This window comes from Seriola aureovittata, chromosome 1 (genome assembly GCF_021018895.1).
Source record: "Seriola aureovittata isolate HTS-2021-v1 ecotype China chromosome 1, ASM2101889v1, whole genome shotgun sequence".
Classification (NCBI taxonomy): Eukaryota; Metazoa; Chordata; class Actinopteri; order Carangiformes; family Carangidae; genus Seriola; species Seriola aureovittata.
Genome location: NC_079364.1, coordinates 7,653,684 through 7,675,629, shown reverse-complemented (window position 1 = coordinate 7,675,629; position 21,946 = coordinate 7,653,684). Strand labels below are relative to the sequence as shown.

The following is a 21,946-nucleotide window of genomic DNA, read 5'->3' as shown; positions in this document are numbered from 1 at the left end:
GTGACACCTGTCTGCTTGCTGGGCATGTGTGTTTTGTCTTTGGTATGAGTAGGGTGAGGAGTAGGAGTGTTTTTGTTTGCCTGTTTATGCTTCCTGCTCAGTCAGTAATTTACACTTTATTCAGGAGTTGTTGAGTGAGTTTGTTGTGCACCAGAATTGGTGACTGGAAGACGTTATCAGAACGATAAGTAAAGTTATATGTTTATGTTAGTTAGCTTGTGACTGGCTGTGGCTGACATATTGTTAATGGTTGTGCTAATGCAAACTCTTGCTCTCTGTACTGAAGGGTTTATATGAGATTGTCATTGGTTGACTGCAGTACCAAGGTGGAAATACTCAGTCATAGTGTTCACTGCTTATTTCACTTATAATATATCTTGTATTATATAAAAAACACCATATGGACATGTTAACACTTGGGAAGTCTTTAAAGAATGAGTAACCCGTCACAGATGGGCTGAGTTAATTATATTACTGGGCTCTGAATGATCCAGACAAGACAAGGGCATAGAAAATAAAGTTTTATTCTTCACACCACAGATTTCATTTCATTGATTGAGACCAAAAAGCCATTTAAAATACCCACAAACTTCAGGACAAGGGAACTGGACTAAATTCTGAGTTTTAGGACTCATTCCTTCCCAAAATATAAAATATTTCCATGGTATACTTACATGGGAAAATATACACAAAAGCAACTCTTCATCGTCTAGACAATGACTCAAACTACCAATACCATCTTCAGTCTGTGTCAGAGGTCGGCAGGAGTTGGTATTTAGCTTTGGACCTCCTGGATCGGTAGACCACCACTCCACATACCAGGAGGCAGCCAGCAATGAGGACCAGGTTCATGCCCAGATTCAGGCTCAGGCCAGATGCTGAAATAAAAAAAAAAAACTAAATAAACTTCAGTTACAATTAAATGATGTATAATAATATATATTTAAATGAGTGGCCAGCGTGAATGCTTGTCAACTCTACTGATCAGTATGTCTTAAATTACTTAATATTAGATTACAGTGCTGCATTAGCTCTACCTGTACCTAACGAACTGGCAACTGAGTATATGTTCACACTCACCTTGACTGTCAGAGGTTTTAGCCAGGTGCAAAGGTCCCTGGGAAATGGAGTGCCTGCTAGTCTGAGCCACAGCTTCTCTTTTGCCACGATTTTTCCCAGAGTTGGATCTGATGCATCCCATAGAGCACCTGGTGTCAGGCATGCCAGCCTCACACAGGATGACCGAACAGGTGATGTACACCTGCAGACACATGAAGATAAAGACATAAAAGGTTGTTTGTACATTAGAAAAAAATTTTACCGTCATGTTATTACTGATTTTTTTTTCGTTTTCAGGCAGTGTAAAGTACTGAAGCTTTGATGTTAGATTTTGATCAAATACATTTGTGTTTTAAGGTAACCTTACCTCGTCATGAGCACCAATGAATTCAAAAGCCTCCATTCCAAATCTGAACTGAGATTTGGAGCTAGGGTAAACCTGCACTGTTTTGTCCTTCACACACCTGAGACAATGCAGACACATTGGTTTAAAACAAGAAAAGAATAATTTCACCTAATAACGCACTAGCAGAAAAAAAAGTTGCATTCCTAATACAAATGTGTGCACAGATACGACATGAAGAACAGAACTCCCCATGCACAGCCTGAATTAGCGATCAGGTGCAGGTTGGTCAAAGGAAAAATCAAAATTAACTTGTGTACACTTACCCATTTTCGATGATGGTGTAGCTGATGCGAGAGTTTGGGTTGTCATAGGGAGTTGCCCTGCAGGACTCCACAAACAGCTCTGTGTTGGGGATGGATGTGGTTGCTTCGATCTGCATGAATATCATCTGTTTGAGATACACTTCCACTGGGTAGGTCCCGGCATCAATTTGATTTCTGAACCGCTGGCTCTGGAAGAATTCAAACTGGAAGGTGAAAGCACCAAAGCCTCTCTCTGAGAAGGCATATGGGTTTTTGTGCTTGTATCCCAGGGTCAGGTTGGTCCGCTTCGGATAGGCACATGAAAAGGCGATCTCAACGTCATGTTGCCTGGAAATGATTTGAGTTGGGTCAGCAGAGGTGATCTCGTTCTTGAAGATGATGTTATCGTTATCCTCCTGAAAGTGAAGGAGACATAAATGGAGTCACTTGCAAAGGAGAAAATATTATTGCCAATGTAAGTAAAAAATTAGACTTTTTGTATGCCACCGAATGTGGAGAAGCTGATATCTAAAATACAAAAATCTATTGCTACTCCCAAAAAGCCATTGGTTCAAATTGGTGCTCTCATCAATGTTGCCACCAGAGAACAATGTTGACATGCCATTCATTGTGCCAGTTTCTTTGTGGTAGGTTTGATTTGTATCTATGCCTGAAAAAAATGCAGATGTTGGCAGTGATCAAAAGGTCTGGAACTACCACGTTGTTTTGTGTGCTGTACCTCTACTCTGGTTCCACAGGTGTTCAGTGACACGACAGCCACCAGGTGGGTTGAGTTGGAGCGTCTTGTCAGGTTGCAGGCGGGATCTGTTAAGTCATTCAGATGCAAGTTGTCCTCATTGCGTCTGATGAGATCGGACTTCTCCACTTCTACCGTTATTGTTGTTTCATTGCATGTCACAGTGGTCTCTAAATAAGATAGGTAACATTTACTAGTTATTGTGACGATGTGGTCGGGGTAGATGTAGAAGCTTTAAACCTAATGCTTAATCTTGCTTTTGTTGCAATGGTCAAATAGAGATTTTCTTTATTTAAGGCAAAAAACTTCAGTTGGAAAGTTGGCTTGTACAAGTTCAACACCTGGGAAATATTTTCAGTAAACATGGTTAATGTAAACCAAACTTATTCAACATATTCCCACCCCATATTATTTAAATATTTATATCCTGAGAGATGAAATGTAGTCAACTAACCATAATGTGCAACATCAGCAATCACACAGCGTAGCTCTGATTGATAGACTCGGTTGTATCTGGAATATTGTAACGGAGAGATTGGAGTTAAAAAAAGTTTCAACAATTTGTCCAGGTGAGAAACACAATAGAAATCAGATTTTATTATTGTGTTTAAAGTTTTTAAGTATATTTTTCTCATTTGGCTTGTAACACATTGATCTCAGTTAGATTAGTTTATTTAAAACTCACCTGTCTCTTGCTTCAGAAACAAAGCAAATAGGAAAATGATCATTCAGTTCATTTTCAGTTGGTGTCCATTTTATGATATACTCTTCTGTGGAGATTCTGTGCTTTGAAATGCCCTTTGGTCCAGAGATAATCAGGTCATGAATCCTACAAGAGAAACAATGTTTTTTTTAATTTTGCAAAGGGGAATATTATTCCTAAACATCTCTTCCTGACAACAGCAGGTGAACTCTACTTCCTGTAGGCTATGGATGTTTTGTGACAAATTAATCTTTGTTAAATACATTAAAAAATTACAAAACACATTGATGCAAAAACAAAACTATAATGTTAATGTTAATTTCCTTACGTGCTGTATTGTGCTGAGGATCTGACTTTGATTTGGAGAGTCTGGTTGACAAAAGCAGGAAGATTTACTCCATTGCTCGGAGTTGGTGACAAGAAAGTGGGAAAGTAATCACCATCAAGGCATGAAGGGGCATGGTGGGCGTCCACTGAAGTTCAGATGAGAGGAGAGACAGACTTTCAGAAATTGATCAAATGTTAATGTTTAAATCAGCGTCATAGATTAGATCATTATGATAATTTATCACATACCAAAAACAGAAAACTGCAGTGGAAGTTTGCTTAAAGGAGCAATCGATGATTGATGATAAGACGTGGTTGTTGATGGAGCAGCTGTGGTGGTTGTTGGGAATAGTGTGGTCGTAGCAGTTGTGGTTGGAGAAGTTGTGGTTATTGGAGCAGTTGTAGCAGTTGTGGTTGTTGGAGCAGTTGTTGTAGCAGTTGTGGTTGTTGGAGCAGTTGTTGTAGCAGTTGTGGTTGTTGGAGCAGTTGTTGTAGCAGTTGTGGTTGTTGGAGAAGTTGTGGTTATAGCAGTTGTGGTTGTTGGGAATAGTGTGGTCGTAGCAGTTGTTGTAGCAGTTGTGGTTGTTGGAGCAGTTGTTGTAGCAGTTGTGGTTGTTGGGGCAGTTGTGGTTGGAACAGTTGTGGTTGTTGGAGCAGTTGTGGTTGGAGCAGTTGTAGCAGTTGTGGTTGTTGGGGCAGTTGTGGTTGGAACAGTTGTGGTTGTTGGAGCAGTTGTTGTAGCAGTTGTGGTTGTTGCAGTTGTAGCAGTTGTGGTTGTAGCAGTTGTGGTTGTTGGAGCAGTTGTGGTTGTTGGAGCAGTTCGGGTTGTTGCAGTTGTGGTTGTTGGAGCAGTTGTTGTTGTTGGAGCAGTTGTGGTTGTTGCAGTTGTGGTTGTTGGAGCAGTTGTGGTTGTTGCAGTTGTGGTTGTTGGAGCAGTTGTGGTTGTTGGATGGAGTTGACGTTTACCCCGTCCTGCTGAAAGGGGTCGCTTAGATGTGGAGGATCCATCAGAGTAGTACAACGTAATGTGTTTGTTGGGAAAGTCCTCGACCACCAGCTCAACTGGATGATATCCAGCTCTAGTTGTGTAGGAGTACGTTAGGGAGCAAGAATTCTAATAAATGGAAAATAGAAAGATGCTTCTGTCAGTAAATACTACAACAGCTTTAACAATGTAACTGGCTATCACCCTGTACTTAATGAAAAGACATGGGATGGCATCAATCCGTTCATCTAACTCAAGAAAGGAAGCTAATAAGGATCCATTAGATCAATTCTCATTTCATACATTGTTATTATAAAACTATTATAATTACAGCGGCAGGGAAATAACTATGTTTTGTAATGTTATGTAAAATCTGAATTGTTACAGTACCAGTCTTGCTTGTCAGACAATATCATTATGGTCTGATTACTGACATTGTGCAGACTGGTTTTATGATTGATAATTAGTCAGTAGGTATTGTCATAACCATTATGGCTATTAAGGAAAACATTCTGTGAATTCATGAACCAGTACCAGGCTGCACAGCTTCAGCTAGTGGGCCTCGAAAATCTTGTCTGACAAGACCTGATCATCCATCTTTCAACACACAAAAAAATGTGACTGTAACTACAAAAACACACTCTCCATCTGTTGCTGATATAGATCATTCATGCTAGGATGGATAAGGTGTGACTATCTCCAAATCTCTCATGAAGTGGAGAGTACATTTACATGGTATCCAAATAAACCTGAATTTCATGCCCTGTCCACATTTACACTGATATTGATGAAAATGAAACCTTTTCTTTGCATCTTGGCCTTTGTCCACATGCAAGCGTCATTTGAGGTCACTGAAAATTGATCTTTTGCAAAACTCCAGCCAGGGTGAAGATTTTCAGAAACTTTTCTGGCTTGTGACATCATTGTTGTTACCCTACCAGAACCGATAAAAACCTTTTTCAGGCTTCTCATTGGCCAACATGAATTTTAAAGTTAGTGCCATATTACCACCTGTTGGTTTGAAATGCTCTCCACAGCATGTTTTTGCATTTTCATGTGGACAGATTTTTTTAAGAACGGAGGAAAGCCCCTATCTTAATAAATACCCGTGTACATGTGGACATAAGCGTCCTCTCTCTCTCTGATGCTGTTGATGGTTCTGACATGTTCACCCTGACAGGTGTTAAGTCGCAGAAACACTGAGCTAACAAATCAGCCTACGTTTGACATAAAATTAAACAAATGAACATATTGAACATATTAACAAGTGAACACTGGAGTTTGGATGATTCTAAATTCTTACCTGATCTAAAGAGAAACCGTTGGTCAGACCACACAGCCCACACTCGTATGTGTTTGAACTTGTTGGTACTCTGCATCTGACCTGGTCACCGTCAGGGTCAAACACCGTCATGTTGAATTTTCGTGGACAGTTCCTGGGAACTCTGTAATGTGAGTTAGAGTTGGGTTTTGGTTGGGATTAGGGTTGGGGTTACTTTTTGAAGTTGAGATGGTTAAGCTTAGGGTAAAGGGTTATAAATTGCATTATGTTCTCACAAGTATAGAAAGACAAACGTGTGTTTCGTGTGCTACGAATGTGTTTTATTATTCTCGTCTAATTGTTTACTGGTCAGATGAAAAACAGTGCGTTGTAAGCAACACAGGGATGTATGGTCATTACCTGAGAATGGGCAGCATGGTAGTGACGGGAGATCTGTTCGATTCACCAGTATCAGATCGGGTTCCCAGGTCCACATGTGCCATCATGCGCCAACCCGCCTGTGAGCTTCTGGTGTTTGCTATCCAGTATCCTTGACCATATTGAGTGTTGTAGTAAGTGGGGTATCTGTTTGAAGAAAAATGTATTTATTGTTATTTTATTTATTTATATGTTACATGGTATCTCATCCTTGCTGTGTTATGTGAAATATTGGATCATCAATTGATTATGTGAGAAGTTAAGAGGGGAAATGTCTCTCTGGTGGCACTGCTCACAGCCCATAAACATCTGATTTGGACAACTAGCCACAACTAGACACTTGTTTGTTTTTCCAAAAAGTGGGAAACCACTGGTTTAATCTTTAATAATGAATTGCTTATGTTTTTTTCAATGTAAAATCTTAATTTGAAAATTAACAAGTAACTAACAGTCAAATAAATATAGTAGAATAAAAAGTAATGTAGTGGAGTGGATGTGTAAAATAGATGTATAAACTAGCTTTCTGAGCAGGGAATTTACCCCAATGTGAGCAGTATAGGACTTCATCTATAAACCCGTTTTAAATAAGTACATCAGCCAGCAAAACAAACCAGCAAGGAAATCAGATGTGATGTTTTGATTATAGATCTAAACATTTATTGTGCATCTATGCTTCTTTTTTTCTGCTGTTATGCTCACTTCTGTCTACAAAATGCACTGATGTAAATCAAGGTAGATTCTTTCTTAGAAATAATATTTCACCTAATCGCAAAGGGTCGGTTGCTGTTGAGTTTTCTTTTTGTCACCACCTCGTACTGGCACCAGTTGAGACCAAAGGAATTCTTTGCAATTTCTGCGCTGGTGCTCTGTGTCTGAGACCCACAGTTACCATAGTAACAAGTGTAGCCGTTCTGGTAGCAGAAGTACGTGGCTTGCTTGTTGCGAATTTCCACCTGCAACGACATCAGTCTTATTAAGACACTGCAAAAGAATCCCTCTCCACCACTGACATTATCAGCTTTGGAGGAGGGACATTATCAAACCTGAGATTCTCTTGAAACTCAAAGTTTTATCTTACCTCGTAAGTCCCGTGTGAAATGGTTCCTTTTGGGGTGAAAGTCAATGATCCTCCATAATATCTGTAGTAAGGATACATGGCCCATGCAGATGCAGCTGAGGCCAGAAGCAACAGATGCAGCAGCAGCAATGTGAGAGAAGCCATCTTTGCTGAGTGGTCTTCAACACAGGTGGTGTATCTTAAATATTCTGCTACAAGGAAATAGGAAATAGTTGTATCTACCTCATTTACTGACAATACAAAGCATGGGCTACAACTGGTTTCACCACCTTCTATATTTAAAGGTTACTGGAAACACTACAGCTCTCCTTTGTTCTTTAATTGAAGCACAATACCAACTATTGAAAACTGGTAGAACTGCCTTCCCTTTTTAATGCTTTCAGTGATGTGAGAATGTGCCACATAATCCAAATCCTATTTTACAGGGTAACACTTAGATGTACACTACTTGCCAAAACCTATAACTCCTCCTGTGGGCACCCATAAGTGTAAGCTAGTGTTACAGATAACAGATAATGAATGACAATATAGTAACATACAGTTGTAATCATTTAAAATGTCCTCATCATGTCAATGTCCTCGTATGTGGTTGTAATTACCTGCATTAATAAACATCTAAAATGTCCTTATATCATCTTACAACTATATTATGACGTTATAAACTATCTATTAAATGTTTAGTGCGCATTAGTGCTAAATGAGGAGGGATTTAAGTAAAGACAGGGTGTTATATTGGATGATTGGACAGTACCGTACTGTATATCTCAGCTGGAAAATATTGCCAGAGCTGCCTCTGCAAGCAGTGATATAAAAGCAGCTCTCCCACAGCCCTGCTGCTGTAAGTGGCTGAAAAAAACCCTTTACATTCTTAGTTCTTCTTCATTTACAAACTGCCTCTATGACGCCCTGCTAAGACTCTGCTTTCAAGCCAAACGGCCACAAGAGAGAAACAGATCCAGCCTGCCAGAGGACGTCAAGTAGTGGATGGCTCACAGCTATTGGAGATTAAATCAGAATAAATCTTAAATTGTGTTTTAGGGTTGTTTGCTGATGAATGAACGTTATGTATCTCAGTAACACCTTGAGGGAATTTCTTCAAATTTGGCACAAATGGTAATTGTAGTTTAAATGTAAAATCCCCCCCCACACGTGTTCTTTTGATGTTTGTTAACCTTCCAGAAAAGCAGTGGTTTTATCACTATTGTTTCCCATATTGGCACATGCCGGCTACTACTTGGTGTGTGTATCTGGCATAAATTGAGGCAGTTGATTCTGTATGTTGTATAAACGGATGGCGTGTGTTAAATGGTGTTAAAAAAGAGGCCCAAGGCAAAGCATTGACAACAAGAACTTGAAATCTTGGTTCAGGCGAAGAGATAGAGGAAAAGAAAGGTCAAGATTAAATTTACTCTAGTATGAACAAACATCAATCTACAGACAGGGTTGTGGCTGAGCTAAATCCATCACTCGGCACTGGGCCAAGTGCCACTTGGTATTAACCTCATTCTGTCATGTTGAATTCTGTGCCACTTTCAAATCTTGCTATTATAATTAATCTTCAAGGAAGTAAACACAATTATTACCGACTGCCGCCACGTAATAATGATTCCATTGGAAAAAACCCCACATCTTTATTCACCTGCTAGTTTACAGCAAAACATGTTAGCACTAATTTGTATGCAATGTATATTGATTTATACTTTCCAAACAATTATGTCTCCTGTCTCCAGTATTTCCAATGGGTACCTCAAGTTTTCCTTGAGGTAGAAAACATAGAGAAGTGAAGTGACATGAACACACAGACTTAGTGAGGCTTGACTTAGACATAGCAGTGCTTTGAACTAAATACATACAAGGCATGCTATAATGCTTAAAAGGAATGCTGATTTTTTAGCAGGTATGATGTTTATACCATGTTAGCTCCTTTATTTTAGCATATTAGCATGCTAACATTTGCTAATTAGCTCAAAACACAAAGTACAACTGAGGCTGATGGGAATGTCATAGGTTTTACAGGGATTTGTCATTCATAAACCAAAGTATTGGACATATTGGAAATATATCGTGATGATGGCACTAAATAAGAACCGAGGATGGTTAACATTATCCATTGTTTTCTATCATGACAATCCAACACATTTGGTGATTACCAAAATCATGCTTGTGCCACATCCTTGGGGAACTTAATTGTGTACTTAATTCTGATCTACTGGCCGCGCTATAAGAACACTCAAGAAATAACCAAAGTCATTAGGTTTCTTCCTCTGGGTACCATGAATGTCTGTACCAAATTTCATAGCCATCGATAAAATAGTTGTTGGGGTATTTCAGTCTGGACCAAAGCTGTGGACTGATGAGAATAAAGGAGAAATTCCAGGGGCCAATCCCTGAACAGGTGCAGCTAAAGACACATGACTTAATCTTAAATCTTGGTTTTGTTTGTATTGTTGGTTTTATTGAATTGTGATCATAGTTTGAATTCTGATGAACGCTGCTGCTGAGCCAAAAACAACATGTCAGTCTTATACAATGTGCTTGGATTTGAACTCCAGTCAAGTTACAACAACCGTTCATTGTTTCCTCTCAGCAGGTTCCCAGTAAGCAGCTCACCTTTGTCAGCAGTAGTGTGCCAGAAAACAGAACAAGTGAACTAACATTACCGCCTAGTCAGTAAGATTTATTGTTATTTATTTTGCATATAAATAAAAAAAAGTGAATATGAGCAGTCCGCACTCCATTAGAGGAGGGGGGGGGGGGGGGGGGGGCACGCTCACACAACACAGGCAGTGTGATCCTGGCATAACAACTCCTGTGGAAACCTGTATAAAAAGATAATGTTCATAGGAGAAATGTTTGTTGAACCTCTGACCCTGATCACTGCCATAGACTGCTGCATTCATGCTCCAGACAGTGCACACCCACCTTTTGCTGTCTTTTTCCTCGGTCATGTAAGGTGAAATGATAGGCTGCATCCTTACTTAAGTCAGAGATATCAGTGCATTATTATCTGTTATATCTGTTATCTATTATAACTACCTTTGTAACATTCTTGCTTGTCACGGTCACATCACATGAAAATGTTCAGCTGTGGGAAGCAGCCCATCCTTGAGTAAAGGCTGCTAGACTATCTAGCTTAACCTGATTCCACCGCGATCCGACTCTGGATAAGTGATAGATAATAGATGGATGGATGTTTGGTAGATGCTTGATTGGGCCCCAAGTGTACCAAGAAAACATTTCCCATGCGATTGCATCACCACCACCAGCCTGGACTATTGACACAAGGTAGGTTGGGTCCATGGGTGCTGGTGATAACAAATTCCTACCCTACCATCTAAGTGCCCCAGTAGATATCCAGATTCATTAGACCAGGCTACGTTTTTTGAGTCTTCCACTGTCCAGTTTTGGTGAGCCCGTGCCGACTGCAGCCCCAAACTCTAGACACTGTTGTGCATGAAAATCCCAGCAATCATAACACAGTCAAAGTCTCTGATCACATTTTGTCCTCATTGTGATGGTTTATGTGTACATTATCTGAAGCTCCTGATCTGTATCTGCAGGATTGTATGCATTGCACTGAAAAAAATCCAAAACCTAGGCAAACACTGGGAACTAAGGAGGATAATGGTAGCAAAACTGAAAAGCCAAAACCTCGTGGAACAACAGGAAAAGACCAGGGAAACTTAAAAAACCCAAAATAGCGCAAACAGAAGAACCACAGAATAAAGGACAAACTGACAAAAACAAAGGGGAGCACAGAGACTAAATAGACACAAGGGAGGCAAAAGTAATTGAACACAGGTAAAACACATTAGGGCGGGGCAGACAATCAACATGGAGGGAAACAGGACAAAGACAGGAAGTAAATTAACCACTAGACATACAAGGGAAGTAATGGAAAATAAAACAGGAAATGAAACAAATGTCCAAACGAGTCCAGAAAGTGTTCAAACATCTTGTCCATTAATTGTCCATCACTGCAAACAATGACAAAAATAGCCTCATTTCAATGAATGAACAAGTCTTATCCAACCAGTAACCAATAATAAAGGCCAATAAATATGCAAACACAAATTGTGTAGAAGGAAATACATAAGCTGTGTCCGAATTCAGGGGCTGTATCCTGTAGGCTGCAATTGAAGGCTGATTGCGGCACAGGAGCATGACTAGAATGTCCCATGTCCTTATCTTCAGCCCCACAGACAAATCAACGTTATCTGATTCTGGTTTAAAATCTGATAAACAAATCAGCTCAGTTGTCAGCTCTGACTTCTTTCATTGCAGATCACTTGGAAATTTAGAATCACTCCTGACTGTTTAAGATCTGGAGACTGTGACATGGAAGATATAAATCCTGTGACAGTTATGAACTGTGCAAAATTCCATGACTAATGACTGAGGCCCAATCCCAATCCAGCCCCTACACCCTCCTCCTATCCACTCTCACTCTGTGCATTTGTGTGGAAGGTCCTCCACATTAAGCGTCATTCCAAACCTATTACCCTTAATTTGGAGTGGGTTATTAAAGACCTCCAACACCAAGTCTGTATCAGTAGAGGCTGACAGATCACACTCACTGAGAGAAGTGCAGCACCGCTTTGAGTCAGGGATGGATGAAATGCCACAAACCTACAAATATGAGTCCAGTGCGGTTATTTTCCAAATGATAAGTAACAGGTTGCCTCACCTCAAACAGACATTTCATGAACTATTTTCATGCCCACATGACAAGATTAGAGCTTGCATTGTATTTTGGAACGAACATGCTGTTGTGTATCAGAAAATCTGATACAATGCCTGTATTGTATGATTATCAGAAACTATGGAAAAAAAACAAGGATATAATCAGATTAAGATGTGTCAATTAAAAATGTTCAACAAAAAAGAAATGTGGCCACACAAACATGGGAGTGAGGTTTAATTTATTCAATTAGTAAATTTCCTTTCACAAGCATCAAGTGTCCCATGATTGTCATGATGTCATGTCATCCTAAATCTTTGTCAATGCTGTGCAGAAGATTATCTTTTAAATAAATATGTATTTAATTTGAATATCATTTCTGAAATATTTTGGGTAAAACCGAATTTCCTGTTTCCATCAGGGAAAGGTGGGGGTGTCCAAGAAAAAAATAATCAGTTCTTCTTTGAAGCATTGTTTAATTTTTAATAATAAATATAACATTTTAATATTAAACCGAGACTCAGTCCTCTCAGCTATCACCTGGAGTTGCCAGTTTCTTCCCCAGCGACTGAGTTCAGACTGAAGCTGTGATCAACACCTGATCTTCTGTGCTGATCCTCGTTCTTGGCCTCTTCATCGAAACCAAACACACGGTGTAACACACAGGATGTGAGTGTGTATCACACCCAGATAGTTTGACATGTCTTTCAATAGACAGACTGATGACACAGCATCTAAATCTATTCTGGTCACAATAAAGGTTTGTAAAAACAAGGATTAAACAAGCCCATATTTTATTACCAATTATGACTGCATTAGAAACACCCAGGTTACAGGTTACAGGTTACTGCGTTGTTAACAAAGCCAAACACAAAAGGCCAAAATCCTCAGCTATTATTGTCCGTCTTATCTAGAAAATCTTTAATACCTGAAGATAATTGCTGGGTATGTGTTTGCAAAAGAAAACAAAAAAAAATCCTGCAAGACCAGACTGAGTGGAATTTTGTTTTCATAACAGTAGAAATTCTCTGGATAGTCTGAAACCAGTTACTGTAAGTGAAAGTGAGGTATTGGAACAATCACAAAGAGAAACCAAAACATTTTCAGAAGAGCATCCATTGGTTTTGGCTTTGTGTATGGTGCAATACACCAACTATGTACTTCATTATTTTTATGACTTTGGACTTTTGGAAGTGTAGAGAGACAGAGACAGTGACAGAGACACACATCTTAGACCACCCTCCCACCAACCTGGGACATCCCATCAGGAAGATTATTATGAGCCTCAAAAGAAAATCTCTTTAAAGGACAAGTTCACAATTGAACAATGAAGCAGGTTTTGCTTGCTGTAATCATTACTCCTGTTCATACTAGCCATTAAAAATAATCCTCAGAAGACAGGCTCTGAGCGTCCCTTTTAATTGGCTGACTGTTCTGTTGTGGAATAAAAAATATAGCAGAGTTCATTGTAAACACTCAGAGAAACCAAATTCTGCAAGGCTGGATGGTGGGCCCAGGTGGGAGGGTTTGGGGCATGGCTGAGAGCGGTGACTGCTTTGTTATGACATCACAAAGTTACAGAAGTCCTGATGGCTTGTTTTAAGGCTCAGTTTCTGAATACAGGCTGTGTGCATTTATCTTTGGATTGAATGCTTTGATACTTTCTCTTTATTAATATAGATCCTAGGCCACCTGCCTTATAATCAAAAAAGACATGGAAAACTACCTTTATACAATATGGGAACTTTAACAGCAGGTACAAACAGGAGGAGTGGTCAGTGAATGTGAGTATTATTTGAAGACAGACCTTTAAAAAATGCCCACCACTCCTTTAATAATGAACAACCAAAATACTGTGTAAAACTGAGATTAGCTGGGTTTAGTTCTCCAGGTCTGAATCTATAAGAGCATTGCGGTCTTCTTCTTTTCTCTTCTTGCTGAAGTAACAAACAATCACAGCCATGAACACCACTGATACTAAGAAGGCGCAGGCGAAGACGGCAGTGCTGATGTTGCTGTTTAGGATCTGCTTGATGTTCCAACCTCCTTCACTTGATTTTGTGTCTGGAGAAACTGGGGGAGGACTCACTGTAAGACAATACAACAGTTTTTAAAATAGATAGATAGATAGATAGATAGATAGATAGATAGATAGATAGATAGATAGATAGATAGATAGATAGATAGATAGATAGATAGATAGATAGATAGATAGATAGATAGATAGATAGATAGATAGATCATCATATAATAACCTGAAGGGCGCTTGTCACTCTTTTTCATCACAACATTATCATCATCAGCTGCTTTGGGAACAGGTGGCCCGACAAACTGCAAAGGACCCTGGGTAATTTCGTGGCTGACCGTCTCCCCGCCCAGCCCTCGCCTGCGTCTGCGGGATGGATTCTTCAGACAGCCCTGGGCACATCTGGAAAAGGGACTGTCAGGCTTGCACAGGATGACAGAGCAGGTGAGGTACACCTGTAAGGCGGGAAAGTGAGAGTTTTTAGTTCAGAAGGGAACAAGTGATGCTTTTAATGGGAGGGAACATGGTCATGTTGTGCATCATTTTGCCGTTGCTGTTGTTTGCATGTTGTTTCACAAAATTCATAGTTCAGGCTGTTTTTGATCCCATATCATCTGCTCCTTGGTGTACTGGCTGACATTTGTGTGCAACCAAAGTGCATCAGCAAAGTGTAGGGAATGTATGTTTTTGTCTTAGTTTATTTTTGTTTTTTTTAATGAATGAATGAAACACTTTATTAACTAAAGGCAGTAGGGTTGTGGCAGGTGTACAAAGGGCACGACTGACACACCAGAGACCAGGATTGCAGTCCTATCTGTCAAGTCCAGTCTAGTCACTTTTTATTTATGTAATGCCAAATCAGAGCAGAAGTTATTTCAAGGCACTTTTCCAGATTTACCTGGTCATAGTTTCCGGTAAATTTGAAGGCTTGAACCTCAAAGTTGAACGAAGTCTGGTTAGATGGGTGAACTTGAACCGTCTCATCTTCTAGACATCTGTGAGACACCGTTTATGAAAGTCTGTTATTGTCCTCCATGATGATTAACTTAAACATTTTCAAATAAAAAGGCAAAAGCATTTTTGATTGTGATCCCAGAAAGCGTCAGTACTCACCCGTTCTTGATGATGTCATAGGAGAGGGTGTTTTCAGGGTTGTCATCAGGAGTGGCTTTGCATGATTCCACAAACAGCTTCACGTTTGGAAGCTCAGATTTAGCTTCAATGCCCATGAAGATCTTCTGCAGCAGTTTGACCTCCACTGGATAGGCGCTGGCGTCCACCTTATCTGTGAAGTTGCCATCGCGGTATATCTCAAACGCATAGCCGAAGCTGCCAAAGCTGGACTCAGTGAAAATGTAGTCTGACTTGTGGAGGTTGTAGAAACTGGAGATACTGATGGCTTTGGGAAATTTGCAAGAGAAACCAATCTTCACTGTCTTCCTCCGGGTTATAATCTCGTTGGGCAACTCGAAGGAGTTGATCTCATTCTTGAAAACGATGAAGTCGCCTTTATCCTTTATTTACCACAAACAGAAGTGGGAGAAAAGCCATGAATAGCTGAGACAGAAACAAACACACAAGATGAATTCTTTTATCTGCTTTTCAATGTGTTTTACAGCTACACTGTTCTTCTCATTGACATCTGCACTTGGTTTTCCTGCTACAACCAATGAGATCTTATTTGGATTTTTGTGTAAAAATGTAAGTGTTGTTCTACACCTCAACTTTGGTGCCACAGGTGCTGAACGACATGCTGCCCGTGATGTGAGTGTTGTTGGAGGTGAGAGAGCAGGACGGGTCGCTCAGCTTCAGGAAGTTCTCGTCGATGCCCGGCATGGAGGCTTTGTCCAGGGCCACCTTCATCTTATTGGGGGAGCATTCAACAGTCGCCTTGCCTTTAAATCACAAGCCATAATAACTCCTTATCATTAAGGGCAATATAGTTTCAGAATATTAATACATATTCATGTTCAAACTTAGCTTGGACACATTGCATTGTATTGTGTCAGGATTATGAGAATTCCCCAAATAGATAATGTTAAACTTCAAACAGAAAAGTAAAAAAAAAGGGTTAAATCTTGCTTAAAATAGTTTTAACATAAAGTTTGAATTCCTTGAAAATAACTTTTATTGAGTGTTAACTGTCTGAACTCTGCGACTAAGTTCGCAATTTTTTATGGCATAGATCACTGATGATGAACAGACCTTGAATGATAGATGCTTGGGTCACCATGACAACAACACACCTCATCTCTGACTGGCTGAATGACAAAAGTAAGAAAATATGTTTCAGTGCAAAAATGCAAGATGAACAATGAAAATAATTATATCTATGTTACTAATAACACCTGGTGCAGCAATTCAGTAAATGATTCAATGCTTTACCAGACATGTCCTTGTTTTCATTATTTAACTCTAACAGAAGAGATTTTAAACATTTTAACTGTAAGATTGAAGAGGTTTGATGTAAATCTTAGTTTGAGTTTTTGTTTGTTTGCAAAAAGCTGCAAGAAACCAGAAAAATAGCAATAAGCAGGAAATTTATAATGTGCACTTTTCCAGCAGATGTAGATAAAAACACTCACGATTCATTTGTCTCTGCGGTGAAGCAGACTGGGACAAATCTGTACAGATCGCTCTGCTGTGGTGTCCAGCTCACAGTGACTTCAGCAATTCCTGAATTAGCATCTCTGAACACTTTGCTCATATTCTGAGGGCCGCTGACCTGGAAGTCGTATATGCTTCAGGAAAATGGAGGCAGAGAGGAAGAAACATGAATTAATGACCCTCCTTTGACATGAAAGGTCTCATTGTTTTCTTTTTTCAGTCAGAGAGGATGGGTTTTCAGTACCTGGCATGGTGAGCCTGAGCTTCAGCATAAAGCTGGAACGTCTGACCCACAGTGGCATGAAGAACATCACCATGTGAAGGAGTCTTTGATAAGAACATGGGCTGCACGTGACCAACTTCACACCTCTGTATTGGAGGAAGGACTGAAACAGACACAAGAGGCTATCAAGACAGGGAAACCTTTTTTCTTTTAAACGTTTGTGGTTTGTAGTCTTTGGTTGGGCATCATCGTCTCATGTCTCTAGAAAAAGTGTCACATCAACTTAATCCTTTGCCTTGATATCCATTGAGTTAGCTTAGCTTAGCTCCAGGTTAAAGCTACATACAGTAGCAATACACTTTTCTTTTCAGTTCTCTTGCTTGTAGCTATGCACAAAAGGCTTGTTCCCCTCCCTTAAGAATAGTATGGAAGACAAACTGTGACTTAAGAAAGAAGCAATAATTTATTTACAATGATTGAAAAATAAGCCGTACAGTATTGTAAATGATAAAACTTTTACTCAAGTTGTTGAAAAGATAAAGAGATACACAGTTACAAATGTGAGAAAAAACCATCAAGTCAATGAAGCCAGTATTTTCAGAAAAGTAATATCAAGTGAATAAAGTAATCAATTTGAAAACAAGGTATAATATAATGAGAAAGAAATTGTAACTTTGACGGGAAAAAATGTTGTGACATTATGGAAATAAAATCATGATATTTTGAGAAAAGGTTGTTACTTTACATTACCAAGTAAAGTTGTTGGTCTCATTAAAATGTGACAAAAAAGTTTTCTCTTAAATTAAAACTTTTTTTTATCATAACTTATCATAACCTTTTATCTAATATAATTACAACTTTATTCTAGTAATATTATATCTTGTAGGTTTAACATTGTAAAGTCTGAATTTCCCTTTAACTTCTGTTTAATTGTGTTCAGGTCAAACCAAGTTTTCTTAAGTCAGACAATCGGCCCATTTGTGTCACTTCATCGAAGGTAAATTTTATGGACTGTGTGTTTGTGTCACTTACCCTCCACTGAGAACTGGAGCTTGACTTTGCAGAGAGGTGGTAAGTTTGTGTCGGACGCTTGCCGAGATGCCGATGTTCCATCTGCATAGGTCAAAGTGATGTTTGTGGCAGAGAAGTCCTCCAGCATCACCTCAAACACCTGCACACCAACACTGATTTGACCCGTACTCGTCAGTGTGCATGTAGTCTGGAAAGACACCATGAGTTAATGAAGATGATGAAAATGATTATTATTAAATTAAAAGATGTGTAAAACTAATAAACCATCAGAAGAATTATTTTTTAAACTACATTTTATAAAATAAGATCTATACATGCTGTAAATGTGTAACCATGACACCGAGTATAATGATTATATGCACAATAAAAGATTCCCATATTCAACTCAAATGAAACATAATTTATGGAAACATAATATTATGCTACTGTTTCATAGTTTAGCATGCTTGAATGTTTGATCATCTGTATGTCATCGTGTATTTACATTGTCCAGAGTGAAGTTCGAAGGAACTGGAGCGTCTGAACTGAAGCGGCATCTCACGTTATCTCCATCTGGATCATGGGCCAGAAGACGAATCCTTGAAAAACAGTTCTGAGGCACCCTGTGTGAAAACACACACAGTTTAATAATCAGATTAAAACAGTTTTCAGTTACATAGTTTTGTAAAAATAAATAAATAAATCACTTAAAATTCAGCACTTGATGCATTGGCTTATTTTGGCTTTATTGTGTGTTTGTTTCTTAGTTTTTACCTTAAGCAACTATTTAAAGAAGAAGAATTACACAACAAAACAACATCCAACCTCTGTTTTCACATATGATCTGCAATTTACTGTCACGTTACTGTGTGACACATTTAAGGCACATTTTGATCAATGAGAAAAACTAAAGGAAAACAAAAACAAACAAAAGAACAAAATAACCCTGTTTGAATTGTTCATTTAAATGTAAATAAAAAAAGAGACAAAAAGGGAAAAAAAAGAAAGCTCTGACAGATACAAAATATATCTTACTGATGTTGTTTGTGCTCTATACCTGCAGAGCTCTGTCATGTAGTTCTCATACAGAAAAGACGAGGCTCGTACCTTAAAGAAGACACAGTGGTTGTCACTGGACAGCTGTTGAGGGCGTGTGAGTCAGATCGAGTTCCCAGGTCCAACTCTGCATGAGTCGTCCAGTTTGTTTTCCCGTTGACATTAGACGCCCAACAGCAGCCTGCGCCCCTAAGCAGAAGGAGGTGGAAGGTGTTATCACTCATAAATACATTTATACCCTCACGCCCACGTCCCCGTGCCAGCTGGAAGCCGACAAAGATGGAGCCGCATCACGAGCTCAAGATCAGTTTCTACCACACTTACATATTATTTCTATTCCATCTGGTCACATGTTTTTGTCACGTCATAACTCAAGAATTCATTCACTAATTATAGCACAATTTATCTCATATGTCTAACAGGATAAAATGATGGAAGTGATTACATTTTATTTCCAAAAGGTCAAAGATGAACTTCACTGTGACATCACACTGTTCTGCATAAACACCTCTGGTCATTATTCAACAATGTAACTGAGATGGGGATTTCCTACACTTGGCTGGTTGGTGGAGGGATATGACCACAAGGTGGCGATTCTACTTTTTTCTTACTCTTCAGTGTTCTTTGTGCTTTTCTTTAAAAACACTGAATGCTTTCACTTCTTCAGGCATCTACAAATCCTTCAAATGAACCGAGGCCGAGGAGAAAAATCTGTTTTTGGTTAAAACACTTACAATTTAAAAACATTGTTAATTTCTGCCTCATGCAAAATTGTTATATAAATATTTGCTATTCAGATAATTACAATACTGCTGTTTTTTTCTTCAGATATTATTATTATTAGTATTATTGTTGTTGTTGTTGTTGTGAAATTTGCTTAGAAATTTGCCTTGCTATCATTTTACTGTCCTATTTTCAGTCTTTTATGTTTTTTTCATGTGAAAGTACTTTGTCATTTTATTTTGAAAAATCCTGTACAAATAAGAGTTCATTCTAATGCCACCATACTACACTGATCGACAACACTCTGCCACACCTGCAGAGCTTTCTGATGTAATTCTGTCTTCAGCCTATGAGGGCCACCACAACTACATCCAGGCTACACTCTAAGATGAAAACACAACAGATGTCTGTAGGGCCTGATGCCAGAAAAGGTTAGTTCCTGTAACTTACCTCAGAGAAAAGGAGGTTTTATTCGTTGACACGGTTGCTGTTGTTTGCCCTTCAGACTGGCACCACCTGCCTGCGTCATCCTGATCCGTTTGCAGGACGTTCGACTTATCAAAGCTCGTGCAGACCCCTCCCTCACATGTGAAGGACGACTGGTTTTGACAGCTGCTCCTTCCATTTTGTCTCTGATAGAAGGTTACCTACAGGGTTTGGGAGAGTGCAGTATTGATACTGTGCAGAAAGAATAACTTCAAGTTTTCCTCAGAAAACAGGGTGAAAAACAACATCCATGTTTGTTTAGTCAACCCAATCAATCTGGGTTTTTTTTTAACAAATTCGTCAGTGCTGTTTGTAAAAGTCAATAAATATTTTGTAGATGACAGTCACGCAGGTGTTTCAGCACTTGCTACGTGGCTACATGGTTTCTTAAATCAGTAAACTCGGTAAACTACAGACTTTTCTGCCTCCTGTCTTGGAAATTTCAGATTCAGTTCACTCTGACAAATATATTTTCTTCCAAACAGAATAAGTTGATTATGAAATAATTTTTGAAAAGGTAGGCTTATCAATTGCTTTCTCTGGCAGTTTGTTTTATAAAAAATTTCAAAAATATGAAAATTTATAGACGGTAATGATAAAATTACTGTACCCTAAATGTCCCATTGTTCTTCTTCTGTGGAGGCATGAAACTGATGCTGTTTCCATAAAAGCTTTGAGCCAAAGCAGTCCCCAATAATGCGGACAGCAGCAGGAAAAGTGCACCTGCCTCCATGATGTCTAACCGAATCTGTTCATGCAAAAGCTTGCTCAGTCAGTTCCAGTGTCACAATTGGTAGTTCCTTTGAAATTCATTCAACAGGTCTAACCAGATCTGCACGGAACTGAAATTTCAGGTTACAATCAGTGATGAAAACAGGTTACATGTCGGAGGACAATAGGGAATTTTTTTGGTATGAGATCTAAATTAGTAAAGCAAAACTTGTCTGATCTCTTCTTCTAGACAACAAACCCATAAGACCAACTTATTTACAAAAAGAAAACCATTTCAGTGGGCAAATTACAAAGGACAACAATCAAGCCAATATACTGTTTGATCACATTTGTAAGTTTTGTAAGCATCAATTTAGAGAAAAATAGATTTGTGTTGAAACAATATCTGCATCTATTGCATTTATTATTCTATATAAAATGTGCAAGAGGTGAGAAATGATTTTTCGAGATGAAAGGCAGACAACTGGGATTTTGTTAATATTATAATTACACATTAGGGGAAAAAATTACACCACCAAGGTTAGGCTAGATAGAATATAGAGATGGATGATTAATTCAAAAATGGTTCAATCCAATTTATACATTGGCTCTGACAGTTCAACACACTGCAATTTACAAAAACACATGCAAACAGATAAAACACAAGCAAATAAAAAAACAACTTCAGCAATTTGACAACACGTGCTCAGTATTTAGAAATAATGCTGCAAAATGAGAAAATACCACCAAATACAAAAAATCCAAAAGAAAAAAGAGGAAAGAGGTGAAACAAGTTGTATTTTGGTGTATTTTCTATTTTTGGTTGTGAAGATACCTACTTAATTTGCTGGTGTTTTACCTATATCCATGTGTCTTCCTAATATGTATTGATGTATTGAGTACATAAATGTACTGAGCCCTCGGGGCCACTGTAAATTGACTTTAAATTCCCATTGGGAATAGAGGAGTTTAGAAAATTTAGCCCATAGTAATTCATAATGAGATTTCTTATTAGCCTTAGCCTTTTGATTGGACCTAACTAATCTTTCCATTTCATCCAATTAAGGGCCTAATGCTAATTGGTTGAGCTTTGAAAATGGTCAGACCAGGTGTGCAAGGAGTAAAAATGGAAAAAAAATTATTTTGGAAACATGGTAAATGTTCTA

The 21,946-nt window shown here is 38.8% G+C and overlaps 2 protein-coding genes across 2 annotated transcripts; both read right to left on the bottom strand.

Moving 5' to 3' along the window:
- Positions 1–508: 508 nt before the first annotated feature.
- Positions 509–7,395, bottom strand: LOC130170237 (uncharacterized). Its single transcript, XM_056377439.1, has 13 exons — positions 7,257–7,395; positions 6,941–7,131; positions 6,161–6,325; positions 5,783–5,924; positions 3,744–4,608; positions 3,496–3,640; positions 3,150–3,293; positions 2,919–2,977; positions 2,447–2,634; positions 1,729–2,123; positions 1,427–1,523; positions 1,081–1,261; positions 509–878 (listed from the first exon to the last, which is right to left on the bottom strand). The coding sequence occupies exons 1-13, from the start codon at positions 7,332–7,334 to the stop codon at positions 742–744; spliced, it is 2,787 nt and encodes a 928-aa protein (XP_056233414.1). The 5' UTR covers positions 7,335–7,395; the 3' UTR covers positions 509–741.
- Positions 7,396–12,714: 5,319 nt separating this feature from the next.
- Positions 12,715–20,806, bottom strand: LOC130174073 (uncharacterized). The gene is made up of 13 exons (XM_056383717.1): positions 20,680–20,806; positions 20,034–20,230; positions 18,912–19,049; positions 18,310–18,427; positions 17,826–18,012; positions 16,815–16,956; positions 16,549–16,704; positions 16,169–16,224; positions 15,683–15,858; positions 15,077–15,477; positions 14,862–14,958; positions 14,193–14,418; positions 12,715–14,025 (listed from the first exon to the last, which is right to left on the bottom strand). Exons 1-13 carry the CDS (start codon positions 20,800–20,802, stop codon positions 13,817–13,819), a joined length of 2,226 nt encoding a protein of 741 aa, XP_056239692.1. The 5' UTR covers positions 20,803–20,806; the 3' UTR covers positions 12,715–13,816.
- Positions 20,807–21,946: the final 1,140 nt, after the last annotated feature.